Source organism: Melozone crissalis, unplaced genomic scaffold (assembly GCF_028551555.1).
Source record: "Melozone crissalis strain CALT ecotype California unplaced genomic scaffold, PUWL_Pcris_2 ptg000027l_1, whole genome shotgun sequence".
In the NCBI taxonomy this organism is placed as follows: domain Eukaryota; kingdom Metazoa; phylum Chordata; class Aves; order Passeriformes; family Passerellidae; genus Melozone; species Melozone crissalis.
This window is the reverse complement of record NW_026535805.1, coordinates 12,366,627-12,385,573: the sequence shown is the minus strand read 5'-3', so window position 1 is coordinate 12,385,573 and position 18,947 is coordinate 12,366,627. Positions and strand designations below refer to the sequence as shown.

General features: G+C 38.3%; 1 protein-coding gene across 1 annotated transcript; it reads right to left on the bottom strand.

Moving 5' to 3' along the window:
- Positions 1-3,805: 3,805 nt before the first annotated feature.
- Positions 3,806-13,037, bottom strand: LOC128939130 (potassium channel subfamily K member 16-like). Its single transcript, XM_054279911.1, has 5 exons — positions 12,825-13,037; positions 8,489-8,603; positions 7,788-7,954; positions 5,280-5,445; positions 3,806-4,029 (listed from the first exon to the last, which is right to left on the bottom strand). The coding sequence occupies exons 1-5, from the start codon at positions 13,035-13,037 to the stop codon at positions 3,806-3,808; spliced, it is 885 nt and encodes a 294-aa protein (XP_054135886.1).
- Between the last annotated feature and the right edge of the window lie 5,910 nt (positions 13,038-18,947).

The window sequence follows — 18,947 nt, the reverse complement described above, 5'->3', positions numbered from 1 at the left end:
TTCTCACTCTGCCCTGTGACTATTTTTGCCAGAGGAGTGTACGTACTATTACAAGTGAGGCAGCCTCCAAACATGTATTGCCCCCCTGGCAATGTTCTGGTAATGTGCTAATTCATGGTTTTTTGAGATGTGCTTTAAACTAACTGGCATAGACACACGATTTCACTGGCAAGATGCAAAAATTAATATGCTAGACCATTTCCAGTGTAATGATATCATACGAAGCACAGTCTTAGAAAACAAAAATAATGCTGGTTACTGCTCAGTCTTAATTCTGCCTTTTCAGGATATTAATTACTCCATGATATTTAAAGACAAAATTGGAATTATATATATATAAAAGAAAACCCTCTATAAAAATATACATAAGTAAGAAAAATGCAAGTATATATTTACTAATCATATTTAAGATCAGGAAATAGATACATCTGAGCTACATTTTGATATTTTAGCTATATTTAAACCCAGAGAGTCTATACAAAGCACACTGAGTATAACTATGTTGAAACATTATAAACTAAACATATAGAATTTAATGTTTATGCTAAAAATATATAAAACTAACTACAGGTGAGTTAAAAAGGTGGAGTTTTTAACTATGAGACATACTATGAAAATGCAGGATATCAGGCATGTGCTTGCTAGAAAGAATTTGGGAAGAAAGAGATCAAGTTTCACAACAAATCTTTACAGAATCATGTAATAGTTACGTGGCTGTTTCCTTCCTTCTCAGAAACATCGTCTGTCAGTCTTCTGTTTACATTTCCTTAGAGAAAGGCTCAAATCTTTGCCAATGATACTTTGGTGTTGTCTGGAAGGACAGCATGTATTTCAGAGGATGAAGAAGGGCTTGTTGAGTAGGCTAAAAGGGTAAGGGTAAGCCTGGAAGGACATTTGCTTCTTGTCCTGCCCTGGGCTGCAGGTGGTAGCTGCTCAGGACAAAGTGCTTCTTTTCCACTTCACAGATGAACACTGCCTGGGCCATTGCTTCTGCCACAGCCTGCAGAGTCACATTCAGAGGCTGCAAATGTGCTGATTTCTATGCTTGAAACTGAGCATGTGTGTTCTTCATGCTGGGCAAAAATATACCACTGGTAAAATGGGTTATTAGACCATAAGAATCCATTTTGTGGGCTCCTCTAGCTCATAGCAAGTTCCTATGATTGTGCAGTTCTTCCACATTACTTTTCTTAGCTGGTCAGTTGACACTTGATGACTACATTTTTATCAGAGGAACACTAGCAGAAAGCACTTGGTCTATCCATACTCAAAATCTGGGTCAGTACTCCCATTATGTACCTCAAAGTAACTTTTATTATAGATGTGCATGATCTTTAGGAGCTTTTCAGAACCTTGAAAATTGACAAAATAAGCAATAAATTTCTATAGCTTATGTAGCACAGGAGAGGGCATCAGTATCCTTCTCATTTCTCTTTCAGCATGGCCATATGCTTGATTTAAGGGTAGCTTTCTGAGTCTTCTGTTGGGCAGCTGGAGAACTGCTGTCAGCTTTAGTAAGTGCAGCAGTAGCAAAAAATCCAGGAGATAGTCTCACCATTTCCTGCTACTTTGCAAAATCAGTATCAGATACGGGAACAATTTTCTGGACTGCAGTAAAAACAATCCAAACTTTCTGTGGTCAGATGTCAAGTAAGGATAATTTTAAGAAACACTTTGCCAGTAAGTGCTTTCTATCACTGATAAACCTCTTTATCATTTTTTTATAGCATGCAGCATGGTGTAAACAGTAGACAGGATCACCTTTAGACTAGTGTATGTGTTGTGGCTGACTGTGGCTTGATAAAGTACAGAAGGCATGGAAAAAGGCAAGGTGAAGAAAACAGGTTAGATATAGAAGTCAGCAGAACTTCAGTTTTGTCTTTTACATAAAGAGGCCAAAAGTATCATGGTGTTAACACAAGGCAGGTACAGAGTACAGTGATGATGATGATGTTAAAAGGGCAAGTGCAAACATTGTGTCTAAAGAACAGAAAATACTGAGACAAAGTTTCCCATGAGATTTGCAAAAATACAAAAAGCCAGACAGAAGAGAGTTGGCTGCTTCCAGTGAAAGTCTACAGAGAAAGCCATTGAATAAATTTATGGGAATAGCTGAGGGCATAGAGGAAGATCAGTGCAAAAACCAAGGAGATAAAAATCTGTGAGGTAGGTAGTGGTAAGACATGAGGGAAATCTTGGATGGAATAAGCATTTGAACATTCATTTTTTAAAGTAGTTGAATAAACCATCACCAGTACTCTTATTTGCCAGCATTTCAGATTTGAGTAGCCACACTGCACTAAGCAGGAGTCAGCAACTGGCAAAGAAAACATGGACCTTGTCAGACATAAGGACAAACATCTGCTGTGACCCTCCTCAGGAGTAAAAATCTAGCTCACAAAGTATGAAGGGAAAAATTAGTGACCTACACAAGTCTCTACATGTTTTATAGATGCATCTCCAAAATGAAATATCAAAGCAGATGCTGAAAGGCTGACATTTGATGTTCCTATAATCTGTCAGACCTGTGCTAGCTTGGGGCAAGTCTGTGTACCCAGCCATATTTAACTCATCCTTTACATTAAAGTTCCACTTAAAAATTAGTTCAAAGGGATTAATTGATGGTTACTATGAGACATAAACATACTGAATAAATAGCAGTGAGTATATAATTACAAGCACACCCATGAAACATGTCAGTGGTGATTGAACATGGTACCCAAATGAATGGATAATTGTTTTATCAAGTTTCTGGAGTCTAATAGAGAGTATGACTAAAGAGCTGCATCTCAATGGCTAGTCTCTTATTAGGTGCTTGTGTGTACTTTGGTTTTTCAGCTCCTTTGAGGGTGGCAGCTGCCTCTTTTGACTTAAAATGACTGGGATAAATTCAGTCCCCCTGTTTTTGATGGGTAACACAATGGGCCTGACTGAGGATCAGATTTAATGCAAGAACCTATCATAGGCCTTGTTTAAACATACAGCATCAGTTCTCTGTGATGCATAATAGCTCTTCCATTACCTGGCCCAAAGCAAATTCCAGACTCTAATGATATTTGTGATCTGGCTAGAAATAAGGATGCCTTTTTGCTTTTAGATTTAGTTTAAAGTGCTGTTTTCAAGTGGCTGTGAAATGAATGTGATAAGGACCTGCTTTGAGTTGGCAGTTTGCTCTGAGACAAGTTGTAACAGTCCAGGCAGAGCTGGACAGACACATAATTTCCTCACAATTAAAAGAGAAGCATTTTAGCCCAGAAAATAAAGAAATGTTGTCATTTATATGAAAGATGTTAATTTCAGACAATATCAACTGAATCTTAATTGAGTGGATATCAATAAGCAGGTGTTCATAACTGATGGCATTCCTCTGTGGTTTTGTTTGTTTTTTGATTGGAAATGAAGAAAGATTTCTGTACTTGACTTTTTCCATTTGAGATTCCTGGTGAAATAACTTCTTATTGAAGCTGGGAGGCAGTCACTCTGGGTTTTTTGAAAATGAGTGACCATAAGAACTGAATCCCACTAGAGAAAGAGAAAGGATAATAATTGATTACTTCAGGGGAAGTTGCCTTAGAATGAGAAGTGTAAAATGAATCCTGGGGCAATTGTGTAATCATTATGCTCCTTCCTTGGAGTTTTAACTGGCTGATGCCTACACAGGGTGTGGAAATTTCCACATATCTGAACCATTTCCTCTTTAGGAAACAGTCCACAACCTGTGGTTTAGTTCTTTATCCACAGGGGTCGCTTAGTGTGAGATACAGAGGGAAGATGCACTTTCAAGACTGCTTTCTTTGTACCTTACTCAGCTAGGGATATGGATCCTAGGCTGCTCAGGTTCATCTTCCAATTTGGTGGTGTCTCCTTCTGCCAAGCTTAAGTCAGACTTGTGCCACTTTAGCTGAAGGTATCTTTCCATCAAGTCAGCTCCCACGTTGAAAACCAGAGCCAGCCAGGCCAAGCCAAAAACAATCCATATCGCAGTTAGGCTCCTGTACACAGGGATATAGTGCTTGTTGGGGTTCGTGCCTGAAAAATCCAGGAAAATTTGTATATTTATCTTGGCAGCTTTGGTCTGCTAAATATACATACTCATACACCCCCTCCACTCTTTGCAAAAGTGTATATGTTAATGAGCTTGTGTGATCCATCAGCAGATAGATTTTTTTTTTTCATGCCAACTCTCAGGTTAAGCTTAGCAGAGTTAGCATGAAGTCCCTGAAGCTGAGACTATATAATAAAAATAGCCATATCTAATATTAATTAGGGATGCTTAAAGTCAATGGTTCCTAGCCAACAACAAAGGAAAAAAGTCTTGGAAATTAAATGTTGAGTCCATATTAACTGTATGTTACTCAAGAGGCACACAGGGGATCTCAGATGACTTAGACAGCTACAATTTAGTGAATTAGTGATTGCTTTTTGGAGAGTGATATAACCTCAGTACTGGGATTCACAATAACATGGATAATATGGTAAATGTAGCCATTTTAATTAAGTGATTACAAGAATCTTAATCCCTGGTTTGGTATTTCCACAGCATGGGCAATCAGTGCAGCTGATAGAGTCATGAAACTCCACAGTGCCAGATTCAGCATGGGATTCTTTTTTATCTCCTTTTGGGAAATAGTTATGACCTCTAGGAGAGGAGAGCTAGTACTTGTGAATAAGAAACCCTAGTGATTTTAACAAATAAATACATTAGACATAATCTGTTAAGATTATGCATTTGTTCAAATAAGTGTGTGGAAAAATGTGTCTCATGTGTCTCTACCATTATGTTCTCAATCTAGAGGTCTAAAGGCTATGTAATGTCTGTGGGTTTGTTTTCTTTCAGAGGCATCCTGTGGTTGTCAGTAATCTTCTCCCTGTTTTAAGTACTGATTATTTAATATTTGATATGATTTGTTGTTGGGAATGGTAGGCACTTGCTAAAACAAAACAGTGTTAGGAGAGTGTGGTTCAAAGGCTTAATACTGAAAAAGGAATTTTATTTATATTCCACCTTTCACTCTTGATAACATTTGTACCAGCCTGGACACAGCCACTGTTGAATGACTGTTCAGTGGCACATGTGAAATAAGTTGGGTGACTATTTGGTTGGCTGTCAGGAGAAAAATGCTCATGTCCTGTAAAACATTAGCTCATTGTTACCAGTCTGGCTGAGCTCACTCTTGACCAGATCTATAGTGGAATGGATATCTATGCTCCCTGTATTTAGTTTTACACTAGAGTTATGAATTTCAACAAAGCTCAATCCAGTTCATGCTCTTTTTTACCTACTACATAGTCCCCAAATCCAATGGTGCTCAGGGTGATGAAGGTGAAGTAAAAGCCTTCTCCGTAACTCCAGCCTTCTACATAACTGAAGACTAATGGTGGGAACACCAGGAAAAGCAAGGTCCCAGTGATCAGGAAGATGACCACTGCCAGTGTTTGAACCACCTGAAAGAGAAAAGGAAGATGGCAGCTAAAAAGCATGGAGCAGATGTCTTGTCAAAATTGCTGTGTCTGTTTTACTCTTGAATCACAAACCCACCCCACCTGGGAGTGATGGCAAAAAAAAGAAGGATAAGCCAATGCTTCCATGTACTGCAGGCTGAGTTCACTGCTTACTCTGCACGTAGATATTGTACCTAAGCATGAAAAAAAAAATCTTAAAATTAGGAAAAAAGGGAGGATTTTTAAAAGCTTTTTGCAATGAGTTTTCAAGAATGGTCCAGTCATATTTTCAGAACTTACTATGATGGCCACTGTAATGAAATACTAATTTTATAATTTCAATTCAAGTAGAGATGCTCTTGTAATCAACTAGCTCTTGTCTTTGAGGAAAATCACCACATACTGCATAAGTCATGAAGCAAAGATGGACAAGAACAAATTAGGGATCTTTTCACTATGACTGCTTCCAAAGATTTACAGAGTGGCTGGCAAGAGCTCATCCAAAAATATGTTTGGATGAAACCTAAGTGAAGTCAGTTTGCCTGGTTTCATTTTTAACTTAGAAGTGCTCAGAGCAGAGCTGGTTTGTGTTAGCACAGAGCAGATCTGTGTCTCTCAGGACAAACATCTGCCTTCAGGGAGATAAGTTACAATATATGTGATTGTGGTAGATAGGTACAAAGAGTGGTCAGTGGATGGGTCCTGAAGGGATTTTAGGAGTGCACAACTGATGATCAGAAACTTATGGGTTTCCAGGGAACACATTCTGGTGAACTTTTGACTAATGATGTGTGGCCTGAGGCAAACTCATTGCAATTATTTAAAAATGCCCTCAAGGGCAATCAAACTGGAGAATGATTTTCTATTAATGAGCCTATTGTGACTGGAGGAAAAGCCAAACCACTGCTTATGACGTGGAAGGTCCAGATACCATGTTTTAATTTCTCTCTCTGAATTATCTCACATAAAAATGCTCTGAGCTTGAGAAACATGGCTTGAGATGACTGGGTGACTTTGACAAGTCACTTCTATATTATGTGTCATGTCTCTCTAGCGGTGTAATAATATTTGCCTCATTTGCAGAGCAGTTTGATAATTACTGATTGACATCATTATAGTTGATATATAATTCAGTTGTTCTCATTTCATTCCAGTACTGTAATAGAGTTTAATTACATAATAAAATTTGCATTAAAATGTATACTGAAATGAACCTGCCTTTTAAGAACTTTCTTGTATAAACCTGTAATGTTGGGAACAATAAGTCATGGAAAATGAAGAACTGATTGCAATTAATTTCCCAGAGCATGACAAAATTCTGTTTATAAGAAGATAAACCAACTTCCTTGAATAAACTTTTCAGAGCAAACAAGCAGATACAGCTCCAAAGCTTTGTCTGATCATAGGAGTCCTGTCAGAAATGTCAATTCAGGAGTGAAAAGGGGAAAAAAAAAGGTCACATCCCTGAGCTGCTATCAGAAATCTCAGGAAAGATGCAGCTATACTAGCATGAAAATCCTTCTGGTGGTAGAGCTGCATGTGTTTGGGGACCAGGCAGAGGTTATGCAGCTAAAGAATTTCTTGCTGATATAATCCAAGTCTGCATTTGACGGTACCTTTTTAGCTTTCCCATTGTAGATAAAGAATGCAGTGACCCAAGAGACTTTACAAATGTAAAAGAAAAAACTTGTGCCAGAACTCTGAAATGTTTCAACATATCTCACATATCTAATCTCCCTTTTCCCTAACTGAAGGGGTTAATTCATTGAACCTTTTCTCAGAAACATGCACTAACTTTGTAATAAATGACCTTCATGTATTTTCCATTATCAGTGATTTTCTTATTGAAAAATGTCTGGACTAGTTCAACAACTCACCAGTAAACTATAAGTAAGGAGGAGTACTTGCATTTTAAGAAAAGAAAAGGAAGGAAATGCTCAGTTGCTGGCACAAACAGGAAAGTTAATTCCAGCCAGATCATTAGGCCAATAAAAATAAGTTGCCTTTGCACAGTGTAGAGCTAAACTCTGGACAGATGCTGGCATAGGCTGGAGAATAAGAGCTTGATTTGGCAATGTGTGTGCATACACGTATTCTGCCAAGGTCACCAGGTCTATAGTTTTGCTGAGTAAGGTTTTAAAAAGGCAAATCTAGGGCTCCTCAAGCAAAAGCCTATAGCTTTAAAGCTATCATAGATAGATTAAGTGTATCAAGTTTATGATAGAGAGGGCCATGTAACTGCTGTGGTTCACAAAGGAAACCTAAGCTAGCAGCAGCAGCTATCTGAGAAAAGAACTTTAACTAGTTTTAAAATAGTGAAATCCAATGGTATATGAGCACTGTACCTGGGCACGCCCTGGCTTTTGCACCCATCTTTCCAGGGTAAGCAGATGAGCATTGAGAGCTTTTCCCAGCTGATTGAGGAAGGCCAGGTTGAGGGGCACTCCAAATAAGGCATAAAACACACAGAAGATCTGCCCTGCCACTGTGCTGGGGGACAGGTTGCCATAACCTGGAAAAAAAGAAGAAAACAGCTGCATGAAAAGGCTCTACAGGCAAGCTGCAGGCATCATGGAATGTTCATAAGCTTGGAACCTCAACTACATTAATCTTCAGGAACCTGTGGATCTAGGATTTTCTGCAATTAAATCTGTCTGCAAATTGCCATTGCTTATGATGAAGCCTTTTGCGTTCACTACTACTAGCTGAAAATGAAACATGAAAAGTATTACTCTTCCAGGTACTATTGTAACCTTCTATAGGTCTCTGATTTTGTGGTGAGTGTGACTCAGTGCTTCAAAGCAACCCAGAGATGTGTCCATGTACAAAATGATCTTGCATATACCAAGCAGGCACTCAGCTTTTTTTGGAGTATAAAATACTGTATAGAGAAAAATAACAGGCATAATTGGAAACCAATAGAAAACCATAACCCACAGTAGCTGATTGTCTTGCAGGTGGATTCTGTCCACTAATTACACATTTCCGGGGGCTTTAAAGGACAGTTGGAGGAAACACCAGTTTTTAAGGAAATAGAGAACCTCACCTATAGTGGTGACAACAGTTCCTGCAAAAAAGAAGGAGTTGCTGAAGTCCCAGTTACTGGGATTTGTAGAGTTTCCTTCTGGGTTGACCCCTTTTTCCCATGCTTCCATGAGGACCTGAAGCGGAAAAGGTCAAAGGAGCAAAGATGAGGAAGAATGTCAGAAGTAGAGATAAGTTTAATACTGTTTTCCATCTTGAGCAAGCAGAGTGATAAACAGTGTAGATAACAGGATAGACTTGGACTAAAAAGAACTTCTGCTGACATGGCAAAACTTGGAAATAGAGCTGGTCAGGAACTTGAACTCTTGCTACAGGAGAACAGTCATTAAAGTGTGATAGGCTCCCCAGCCAGATGAAATCCAAGGGGAAGGAGGTGGACAATTCCACAAAGTGATCAAACTGGGAAAAAAAATAAAGTTGTGCCATAAAAAAGAATGTGGTTGCTCTTCTCTCCTTCTGTAATCTAGTAATCTCGTTCAAGTTTTTAATTTAGGCATGTGTAAATGTATAGTTGTGTCTGTGGGCAGGGGCATGAGGAACATGCTCATTTCTGTTTCCTCCATGTAAGTGCTTGTAAGGATGAATTACTATTTTTGGCTATGACTTCCATATAATTTTCAGTGAATATGAGGCTTCTCCTAGTCTGAAAGATTAATTAATAAAATATTCTCTGCTATTCCAGACAGCTCTTACCAAAGCAAAACTACAGTGTGCCAAAAAATTAACATTCCTACATCAAATATCCTGTCAACTTCCTTAATAAAGATTGTGTCCCTTTGCTGTCGCCAAGGATTTGTCTATGGGAGATTGGTTTCCCTCTGCTCAGTGGTTGGGGTGTTTAGAATCCCCTTGTTTATCACACACCTTACAAAAGCTAAGTCACAGCCTTTGTATTTTTGCAAAATGCCTGAAGGAATTACTTGTTCATCTCTTCAAAAACTTTGTATGATGCAAGACGAACAGGAGTCAATAGCAACCCCAGCTTTAGCTGGTTCCAGGAGTATGAGACCCAAGAAGATACTCTTTCTTGATTCAAATGGTAGCCACTTCCAGAAAGATTGCTTTTCTAGTGAAAGGTGCTTTTCTAGTGAAACCTTTGGACAGGTTCTGCAATATTAATTGATTTGTACTGGTGGACTGAGTATATTAAGTATAGTAACTAATTTGATTCCTTCAGTAAAAAATCCTGTAGCATTGGTCAAATTTATCAGAGGGCTGCTGGACATCATCATGTGTGATCTCATGACTGAAGTGTCAGTGGAGCTTATCTTCAATATGACAAAGAATTTTGCATTATCCATTAAAAGCCTTTTCTTAGAATGAGAAGAATTCAACATGTCAGATTTTCTAGAGTCACTTATTTCATTTGCTGCTTAGAAGAAACACTCAGAAGCTACTGAGGTGTGAGTATTTTGAAATAATCACAGGTTTAATTTACTCCTGTAAGGAACACTTGACAGTTCTATGCATTTCAATGCACAAGAGTTCACAGGAGCTATATTCACATCATGAGAGCCAACACAAAAGAGTAAGGCAACTTTAAATGTTTTAGACACAGTCTGACAAGGCCAGATTTCTTGGTGTAATTGATGATGTTAAAATACAATCCCATGAAAGAACTCCGTGAATGGAATGGCATCCCTGTGCCCAACAAACAGGTTCCTGTGGGACAGTTATAATGGCTCCAGAATGCTTTCACCTACAGCTCAGGTAAGGGTTATGGCAGCTGCTGAATGGTTGGTGAACATTAGCTGTTGTCTTTGGGAGAGAAGTTGTCAGTATGTAAAAGCAATGTGCTGTAATTTACAGTAAGAATACGAAACCTACATTAAGCTATAGCAGGGTGTGGAGAGAATAAAAACTGCCTGCTGTTTCTGCTCCTGTCCCCCTGCCAATGCACATTGCAGCCAACTGTGGTCATAGATAAGGATTTTGTCCTTTTGGTCTGTATTTATGTCACATCCTTTGAGACTGAAAAAGTATGGACATGATCAAAACACGGACTCCTTACTCAATGCATCTGTTTCTCAGTTATGCTGTCAGACTGGCATAATTTCCTGACCAAAGTATGCCTACCAGAGATGCATTAGATAAAGGAATTTGGATTTGTTCTTTCCCAAAGCTCCAGGCTGCTCATATTAGGAGCTGCACCTCAGAATCATCCCCCAGCTAGGTAGTTTTAGCTGTGCAGAACCAATGCAGTTGATTGACATGGAATTATAAGAATTTGTTTCATGCACGATAGAGTCAAAAGTTAGTGAATTGTAAGTGGTAACTCATTATAAGTGAAAATAGATATGCCAAGAAAAATCTGTGTTGAATCTCACATTGTAGGATTTAGGTTTAAAGAATTAAGGCATTAAGACAAGACATTTTATACTTGTTAACTGAATAGACTGAGCCTGGGGGCTGTGTCTCATTGCAGTCTAACTACTGTGACTTTTCAGACTGGAACTTGTGACATGATGAACAGGCCTCCTTAACCACATAGTTAAAACATGCAGAGACACAACTGCTTCCCTAGAGATTTAGAGAAATTAGAGATTTAATATGGGAAGACTAGTGTTCTCTAATATTAATAAGAGTTAGACAAATCTGTTAACAGGTCTTTTGAGCAACATATGGGTCAGAGAGTACCTGCACTTACATATAGCTTGAGGACTGCAAAGTCTGAGTACTCTGAAGCTTGGTGCATTGTAGATGATTTGGTGCCCTCAGCCGGTTTTGTTTGGAACAGCTTACAAGTGAAATTGTGTTAAATTCAGCAAAGACACAGCAGCAAAATGTGATTCTCTGAGTGGCACAGCAGTGGACCTAAGAAAAGTCCACTGGAGTCAGAGAGAGAAGAATCTGGTACGTGTGACCTCCTCTAATGTTTTGAGGGTAGTGAAGATTTAAATAAACCTTTCAATCCCATCAAGTATGACAGTTAGGTTTAGAATGAGAATCAGGGTTTTCACCTCGGCAATCACTATCAGAGAGATAAGGGAAGGACAGGTAATATTACCAAGTCATGAAGGTGAAAAAAATAGTCATGCTTTTAGGTATGTAAGTTCTTGAAAGCTCTAGTCATTTTCCGGCACATGTCCAAGGTTCCACAAGTAACATATCACAGTATTAGTAATCAGAACATTGGCTTTGTAGATGTAAAGGTTCAGGCACCTTTTCTACCATTTCTGATCTGAACTTCGCTGTTCACTTAAATCCATATATGAAGTCTGGGCTTTTTGTTGATCAAAATCTTATACCTTCATGGAAGTCCTCTGACTTGAGCAGTACAAATTGAGTTTTTATCAGTTTTAACAACATGATAGAAAGAGTTCAAACTGTTTAGGCACCTAGCTTTGCAACTGGGTATGTTTTGAGCACAAAGAAACTCAAGGATTCAAGAGTTCAAAGTTCAAGGATTTCTGCACAGTTCTTGCACTACCTATTATGAGAATATATCTATAATACCAGGAAAGGTATAGTAATTTACCTCCAGCCAGTTTTGAGGAAAAGATTAAAATGTAATTGAAGTTGTCATTAACTGACAACTCATATTGAACAAAAGCCCTTTATCTCTTATAAGCGACAGATAACACAGCTTGTGATGATTGACTTTATCTTTTATTTCAGCCTGGAAGGGCAGGACTGCCTTCAAAAGGTAGTAGACAATTTCACAGAATCACAAGGTTGGAAGAGACTTCCAAGATCATCGAGTCCAACCCAGCCCTAAAACCTCAACTAGCCCATGGCACTGCATGCCACATCCAGTCTCCTTTTAAACACATCCAGAGATGGTGACTCCACCACCTCTCCAGGCAAACTATTCCAATACTTTGTCACCCTTTCTATAAAAAAATTTTTCCTAATATCCAACCTATGTTTCCCTTGGCACAGCTTAAGACTGTGTGCTCTGTTTCTGTCAGTTGTTGCCTGCACATTGTTGTTTTTAGTATGAAAGGGCAGAATTTGCACAGGTTTGGACTGGAGAACCTTGGAAAGGCAACCTACTTCTTTAGGTTTGATTCTTATTTTTTTGTCCCCATGCATAATTCCCAGTAATATTTAATGAGAGAGAAGAGAAGCATGAAGTTGAAATTTTTGCAATGTAGCACAAGTGCATCACTAGATGCACTTATATTTTGGGAGTTCATGACTGTGGAAAGAAACAAGTTCCATAAATCAAGATAAGGAAGTATATGAATGGGCTTGAGTTATTTATAAAGTTAGATATTTAATATCATGGACAGCTGATTGGTTTATATCATGCTAGGCTACTTGGCCCTGATCGTATAATTTCTTCTAATGAAAATAATACTTGAGCCAAAATAATGGGAACCCTTTCCTCTTACCTGTACAAACTGCTCCAGGGCTTGTCTGTCCAAGCATGTGTAATTCTGCAGGAACCTGAGCTTTTCCAGCTGGAACTGGTCCCGAAAATGTGTTTCTGCCTGCTTCTCCAGCAGTTGGAACACCATAGCACCCAGGAGGAGGTAAAAGAGGTACCCCAGTAGCAGCAGTGGAGTCCAGCTGATCTGCCGGCTGTGCATGGTGAGGAGGGGCATGCTGCTGACCTGCCCTTGCCAGTCCCTGCTCAGCACTTCATAGGTTACTGTTCCAGGATGTGACCTACCCAAAACACCAGGAATCACACGGCCATGTTCCCAGCTACTGCCCTGGAGAGTTTCTCAATAAAACATCAGGGTATCAGGGCTTACAAAATGAGACTAACAGAGAAATTTTATCCCTCCACATCTGTTCTCTATCCAAAATAAAGGGTGAACATTTATGGCTTAATAAGACTGTGAATCATAGCGTCTTTCTTCTATTAGCTCTTATCCAAAGATCTCCATCAAATGAATAAAACCCTCTGAGAATGGTATTAATTTCCAGTCTCTGGGAAGCTGAATCAAAACTGTGGTTATATGACTTACCTTAGGTCATATGAATATAGAGCCACAGATAGACTCTTAAAATCTTGATAAGTAAAGCCTTATTCTAAACACTAGACTTTTCTACAACAAAATGCTCTAAACTCTCTAATTACAGCAGACTCCCCACAAAGAAAAATATGGAGCTGAATAAATGGAAAAATCAATAGCTGCTGTCTGTACCATACCAACATTGCTGACACCAGTAAAACCAGCATGGTGAAGCTTAAAAACATCTTGAATTCAACTTGGTCACACAAAAGAACCTCTTTCTTTTCTAGTCCTAATAAGATCAGTCCTCTCACTGCCTCGCCTACTGCTCCTGAACCCTGTCAGATTACTCCACCCTTTAGTTCACAGAGTTAGAGAATAAACCACTCATGCCTACTGCCTTCAAGTCTCTATATTGCCCTGTTAATCCAAATACTTAAGGGGAAGGAGGGCTTATGTTTAATCATTAGCTAAAAAAGTATCAGTTTCACTCATGGGAGCCTTAATAATTATCATGCACAGGAAATGAGCTGGGCTTGCATTTTTTTCTGTAGGAAGAGTTTTATGGCAAATGTCATCTGTCACACTGCTTCTGAAAGAAAACAAACACAGATACACACACACACACGAAGATGGCCAGGTGGCTAGGGCTGCAATTTTCTTATACTCCCTTACAGTTAAAATGTTCTGGATATAGATATCCCTCCTTTGCTTAGCATTTGTATGGTTTTACTCCTATCTTCAAACAAGTGGTAGTGCTCATAGAAAAAGACTGGAAAAATTATTTCATTCATATCAATATCTGTATTTGGAAGTATCCCTGGACTTGCCATTTGTACTGTGCTCACAACCTGGAGCCAGCCATCATCCAGAGGAGGATGGCTGACCAGCAGCAGAAGGCCACTAATGACTCTGAAAAGTGAAAACTATTGTGGATAATTCCAAGGAGACCATCCTGGTCTTTGGGACTGCTCTGTCAGTGTGAGTAGGGGAACTGAAAGACTTCAATAGGGAAGTGCCATGTGTAAAGGCTCAGAGCCTTGGTGGTCTGGCATTTCTTTTCAGCTGAAAAACCAAAACATTTGGGAGATGGAAGTTATAGTAGCAGTGATATTACTAAGCACTGCAACAACATTATGAAGCAAACTGATCTGAATCAGCTGAGACATCCAGCTTATTATCACTGATGGAAGGCCTTCTCTTGTTCAGGGCTAAGGATGACATCTACGTACACAGTATCTAACAAGAACATCGCCCTTGTGTGTGGCTTCCATAACTAAAAGGTGCAGCTTTTTATTCCATTCCCAGGGCAATGATATGGGTAGACAAGCCTGGGGTATTGCACTAGCAGGGCTGTCTCTGGTGGGAGATCCAGGTGTTGTGCTGTTGGTAGGACCCATGCCTACCAGGCCAAGAGAATGCCAGCCTACTGAGTTTCTGGAATGGATGCAAACTATGGAATTGCACACAGCTGTGCTGGGACAAATTTTCTCAGTTGAAGTAAATTTCACAATTAAGGGTATGAAACTATATAATATAAATGAACAAATACAGCACATAATCAGATTTTTTGTCCCCTTCTGTTCTTTCAGTCCAGATGAACAAAGCATGCCAGTTGACAAAGTCGGCAGTATAAATTATGCCTTAAGAAAAAATGTCCGCTCAGACTTAATTTTGGGATCTTAATTTTCCAAGGTTTTGCAAATTGAGTCACTAACTTCATCAAAGTATGCTTATTTCTATAATACAGTACTTCCTACTGGTTTGGGTCTTTCTCCCTCTAGTGTCAGGCTGCAATATAGGAACCAAATAAAGCCAGAATCTGTTCAGCAGCCCAGAAATGATGTCTTGTCACGGGAAAAAAGAAAACCCAATATGTACATTTTGAAGTAAACTGAAGACTTATGGTTTTTGTGTGAGTTCTGAATCTGGAAGAGAGAGTTCAGCATGGCTTACCACATCAGAAATTCAAATTTAGCTTCCAGGTAAAAAGACATCATATACAATGTGCTGAAACAACAATTCTAGCAAGTCACTTTTTATGATATGATGACAAAGCACACTCTCTAGTCTTAACTTCACTTGTTGCTTTTCTAATGCTCTTCTGATTACAAAATAAAAAAAAAACCTGAGTTCACAAACTTTAGGAATAAAAAATGCAAAATGCAAGAACTTCTTAATAGCAGCTGAACGTGGAAGTAGACTGTTCTTCCGAGATGCTGCTTTTCAGTGCTCCCTGACAATATAGAATGTAAGAGTGCGTCTGGTCTCAAAACTAGGGAATGACTTCTCACAAAACATATTTTGAATCCAGGATTGGGCACAATCTCCTTGATTACTCCTACTTGTCTTTCTTCCTCAGTGTGACTGACCCAATAGGATCCAGCTTTTCCCATAGAAAATCTGAGCCATTCTGGAAATGACAGATACCAAAATGACATCCTGGCTTACAATATACATAATAATCACTTTTCATGTATTACTTGGAGCAAATCAAAGGATTCAATGTTCTCTAAATGCTTTACCTATTGTTCTTACAGCCCCTAACAAATCTTGAATATGGATAGATGTGAAATAAAAGATAGGCCAAAAAATAAGTGACATGGTTTCCTCACTTTCCTCACTGGTTTTCAAAAGTCAGAAAAAATACCACTGTGATCAGAAGTATTATTTACATCAACACAAATAAGCTGTTTCTAAATTAAGTAATAAAATATGTTGAAAGATGTCTTGACTGATCCTGTTATTCCCAAGCTTCTGATGGAGAATGATTTTTGGACTACTTCTTCTGCTAGAAATGTCTCTGTACAGAACTAGTTGACAAAGTGGATGCAAAGATATGGGGATTCATTCTTTCACGTACTAAGCATTTCAGCCAGAACAGTTTCTACAAGGAAATACTGAATTATTTTAATTAGTTTTGCTCTTTGAATGACTTTTAAAATCTGCACTGCAGAGAAGAATTAAGGAAATTATTTTAGAACCATATTAAATATAAATAAGAGAACCATTGAATTTCTTCAGGCATGACAGTTTAATTTGCTTGTCTTATAGATGGGATTTCAAAGCAAACATGGAAGGAAGTGAAAATATTAAGAAAAAAATAAGAAAAAGATTGTTTAACATTGATTAAAGCAACAATAAAAGTGATTAATATGAAATAAAATGAAACCAGTGGTTTGATTGTTGTGGTTATTAAAAATTCACTTTGAAAAGACAAACACTTTCTATATAGAGCTACCAAATATGCTATATGTAACAAGGCATTTCCAGATGTTCATCTTCTTGGCATTCATATTCACCAGCTGCATGTTTGCAGCAACATTTATAAGATTTTAACATTTTATTATGTTGAAGTGCTCTCAGTTTATACTAATGACATAAGATACTTGCATCCCATGATTGATTAAACAGGTAAGAATATACTACATTAGATACTTACACTGTTACACATGTGAACCTCATTACTCCTCTTCAAAGCTTCTTTCTTTAAAAAACACAGGAGCGACAGAGGGAGATTGAGTTAGGGCATGTCCATCTTCCAAGAAAGAGAAACTCAACATAAGGCTATGCCATTTTCTTCTTGGAGCTCTCTGGAAAGCTGCAGTGGCCAGGAAGTAGTGAAATGCCCAAGCCAAAACCTGGTTATGTCACGGGTTTCAGTAATGCAGGTTCAGACTGTGTACAGAACCCTGGCAGATTCAATATAAATGAGAACAGATCCTTGGCCTTTATTATGATCTGGGTCATATCCCAACCCTCCCAGAAGCTACAGTGCTGTATCGCAGCAGAGGGCATGCATCTTCTTCTGAATGTAACTATATAGAAGATTGGAAATGTGTTGAAATAAAAGATGAGATGATCCACAATGCCTAGCATAATTAATCCCAGAAATATCTGTATGGGATCTAGCATTCTAGAGCTACTTCCTCAAAAAATCCCCACCAAAAAAAGAAAAAACAAAGCTATTTGTATTTATTCTGGTTGCAGATAATAAATGAACAAATAAATATGAACATTGAACCCAAGCCAACTAGATAGCATGTGAACTGACTGAAGTGAGATGTGCATAAGGAATGCCATGCTTAGCAATGCTGTTTTACAGGTGGCCTAGAGAGGATTCAAAACCAGGATAAATGTGGGCCACTGGTTGTTTCTTCAATGTAGCAAATGCTTGGGTTATTTCAAATTAATCTTAAAGTTATATGAAGAGAGATTATTAAAAGAAGGAATTTTGCTTGTCTGTGGCCAAAAAACAATTGTTGAAGCAAAAAATGCTTTCAGAAAACTACACAGACTTTAGATAAGAGATTCAGAAGCCCGCCAGCACCTGACGAAAGGCAATCAAATGCTGGAGCTTGGTTTTGACAGCATGGCTTGTGCAAGGAAGAGAGATAATGACAAAATGAAAAGTTCTGGCTGGACATAAGGGAAAACCTGTTTGTCATGATGACAGTCAAACATTAGAATGAATTGCTTAGAAATGCCATGTGGTCTTCATTCTTGGAGGTTTTCAAGAGCATATGGAACAAAGCCCTCAGCAGCTTGGTTTGATCTTGTAGCTCAAGCTTTTTTGAGGAAGAGGAGAGATTAAAGATCTGCTGAGATAATTTCAACCTGAATTTTTCTGTGAACACAAAACACAATTTCTGAAGACAGGAGCAGTTTTTTTTAAAAAAAAGAGAATGCTTTTTTTTAAAAAATAGAATGCTTTATGCATTAGACTATTATTTACTAAATGAGCTATCTTTTTTTCCCCACATGATCTTATGAAAATTTTCAAAATATGCAAGAAAGACTTTCTATTTTTTTTTTTTTTGTATGGCTTTATATATTTATACTGCTTTCTATTACTGGATGCAGTTTTGTCAAAGATCTTAAGTGCCTGGTATAATCTTAATCTTAGACCATTTTGCCAATCAGGTACTACTTTGTTGACAGTGATTGAATTTTACACCAAATTTAAAATGGAGTAAAAAAAGGCTAGAGAATTTTGAAACAGAAGAGTAAAGAATTATTTTCTCTCTGTGAGTGAGATGTGTGGCAAACAGAGAACAGAATACTGAATCATCAAGTAGTAGCAGCATCACGTAACTCATACAAAGATAGCGCTGAGATCCTTCTTTTAACCAGCTACTTAAAGCCATTGGAAATGCTTCAATGTCAAAAGGAAGGAGATGTTGGACCAATGATTCCCTTTCAGCCACCTTCAAATAAATTCACCACAATGGGTATTTCACTGGAAACAAAAAAAGGCGGTTGCTTGACCCAGCAACATTTTGTAACCTGTGGCTCTTCTCCAGCTAGCAATGCTGAACGGAAGCAGGAACGTGGCCTGCTCTCCTCAACAAAGCTGCACGAACAATAATGCAGAGCATATTTAATACAGTATTTATATATAAAAGAGTGAGAAGAAGAAAAATAATGACAGACATAAAAACTTTGGAAGAAGGACATTTTAATATAATCTCCAACAAAGCAGACATATAAAAGGGAGAAGGCCTGTGGATTTTTCAAATTCTGACCAAATCCTTGAACTCTTCTCAAAGCAAG

Coding starts and splice junctions, on each gene's coding strand:
- LOC128939130 (XM_054279911.1), bottom strand. CDS start 13,037: ATGCCCCTCCTCACCATGCACAGCCGGCAGATCAGCTGGACTCCACTG. Junction 8,604..12,824: donor CCCTGGAGCAGTTTGTACAG/GTAAGAGGAAAG, acceptor TTTCCGCTTCAG/GTCCTCATGGAAGCATGGGA. Junction 4,030..5,279: donor ATTTGGGGACTATGTAGTAG/GTAAAAAAGAGC, acceptor TGGATTTTTCAG/GCACGAACCCCAACAAGCAC.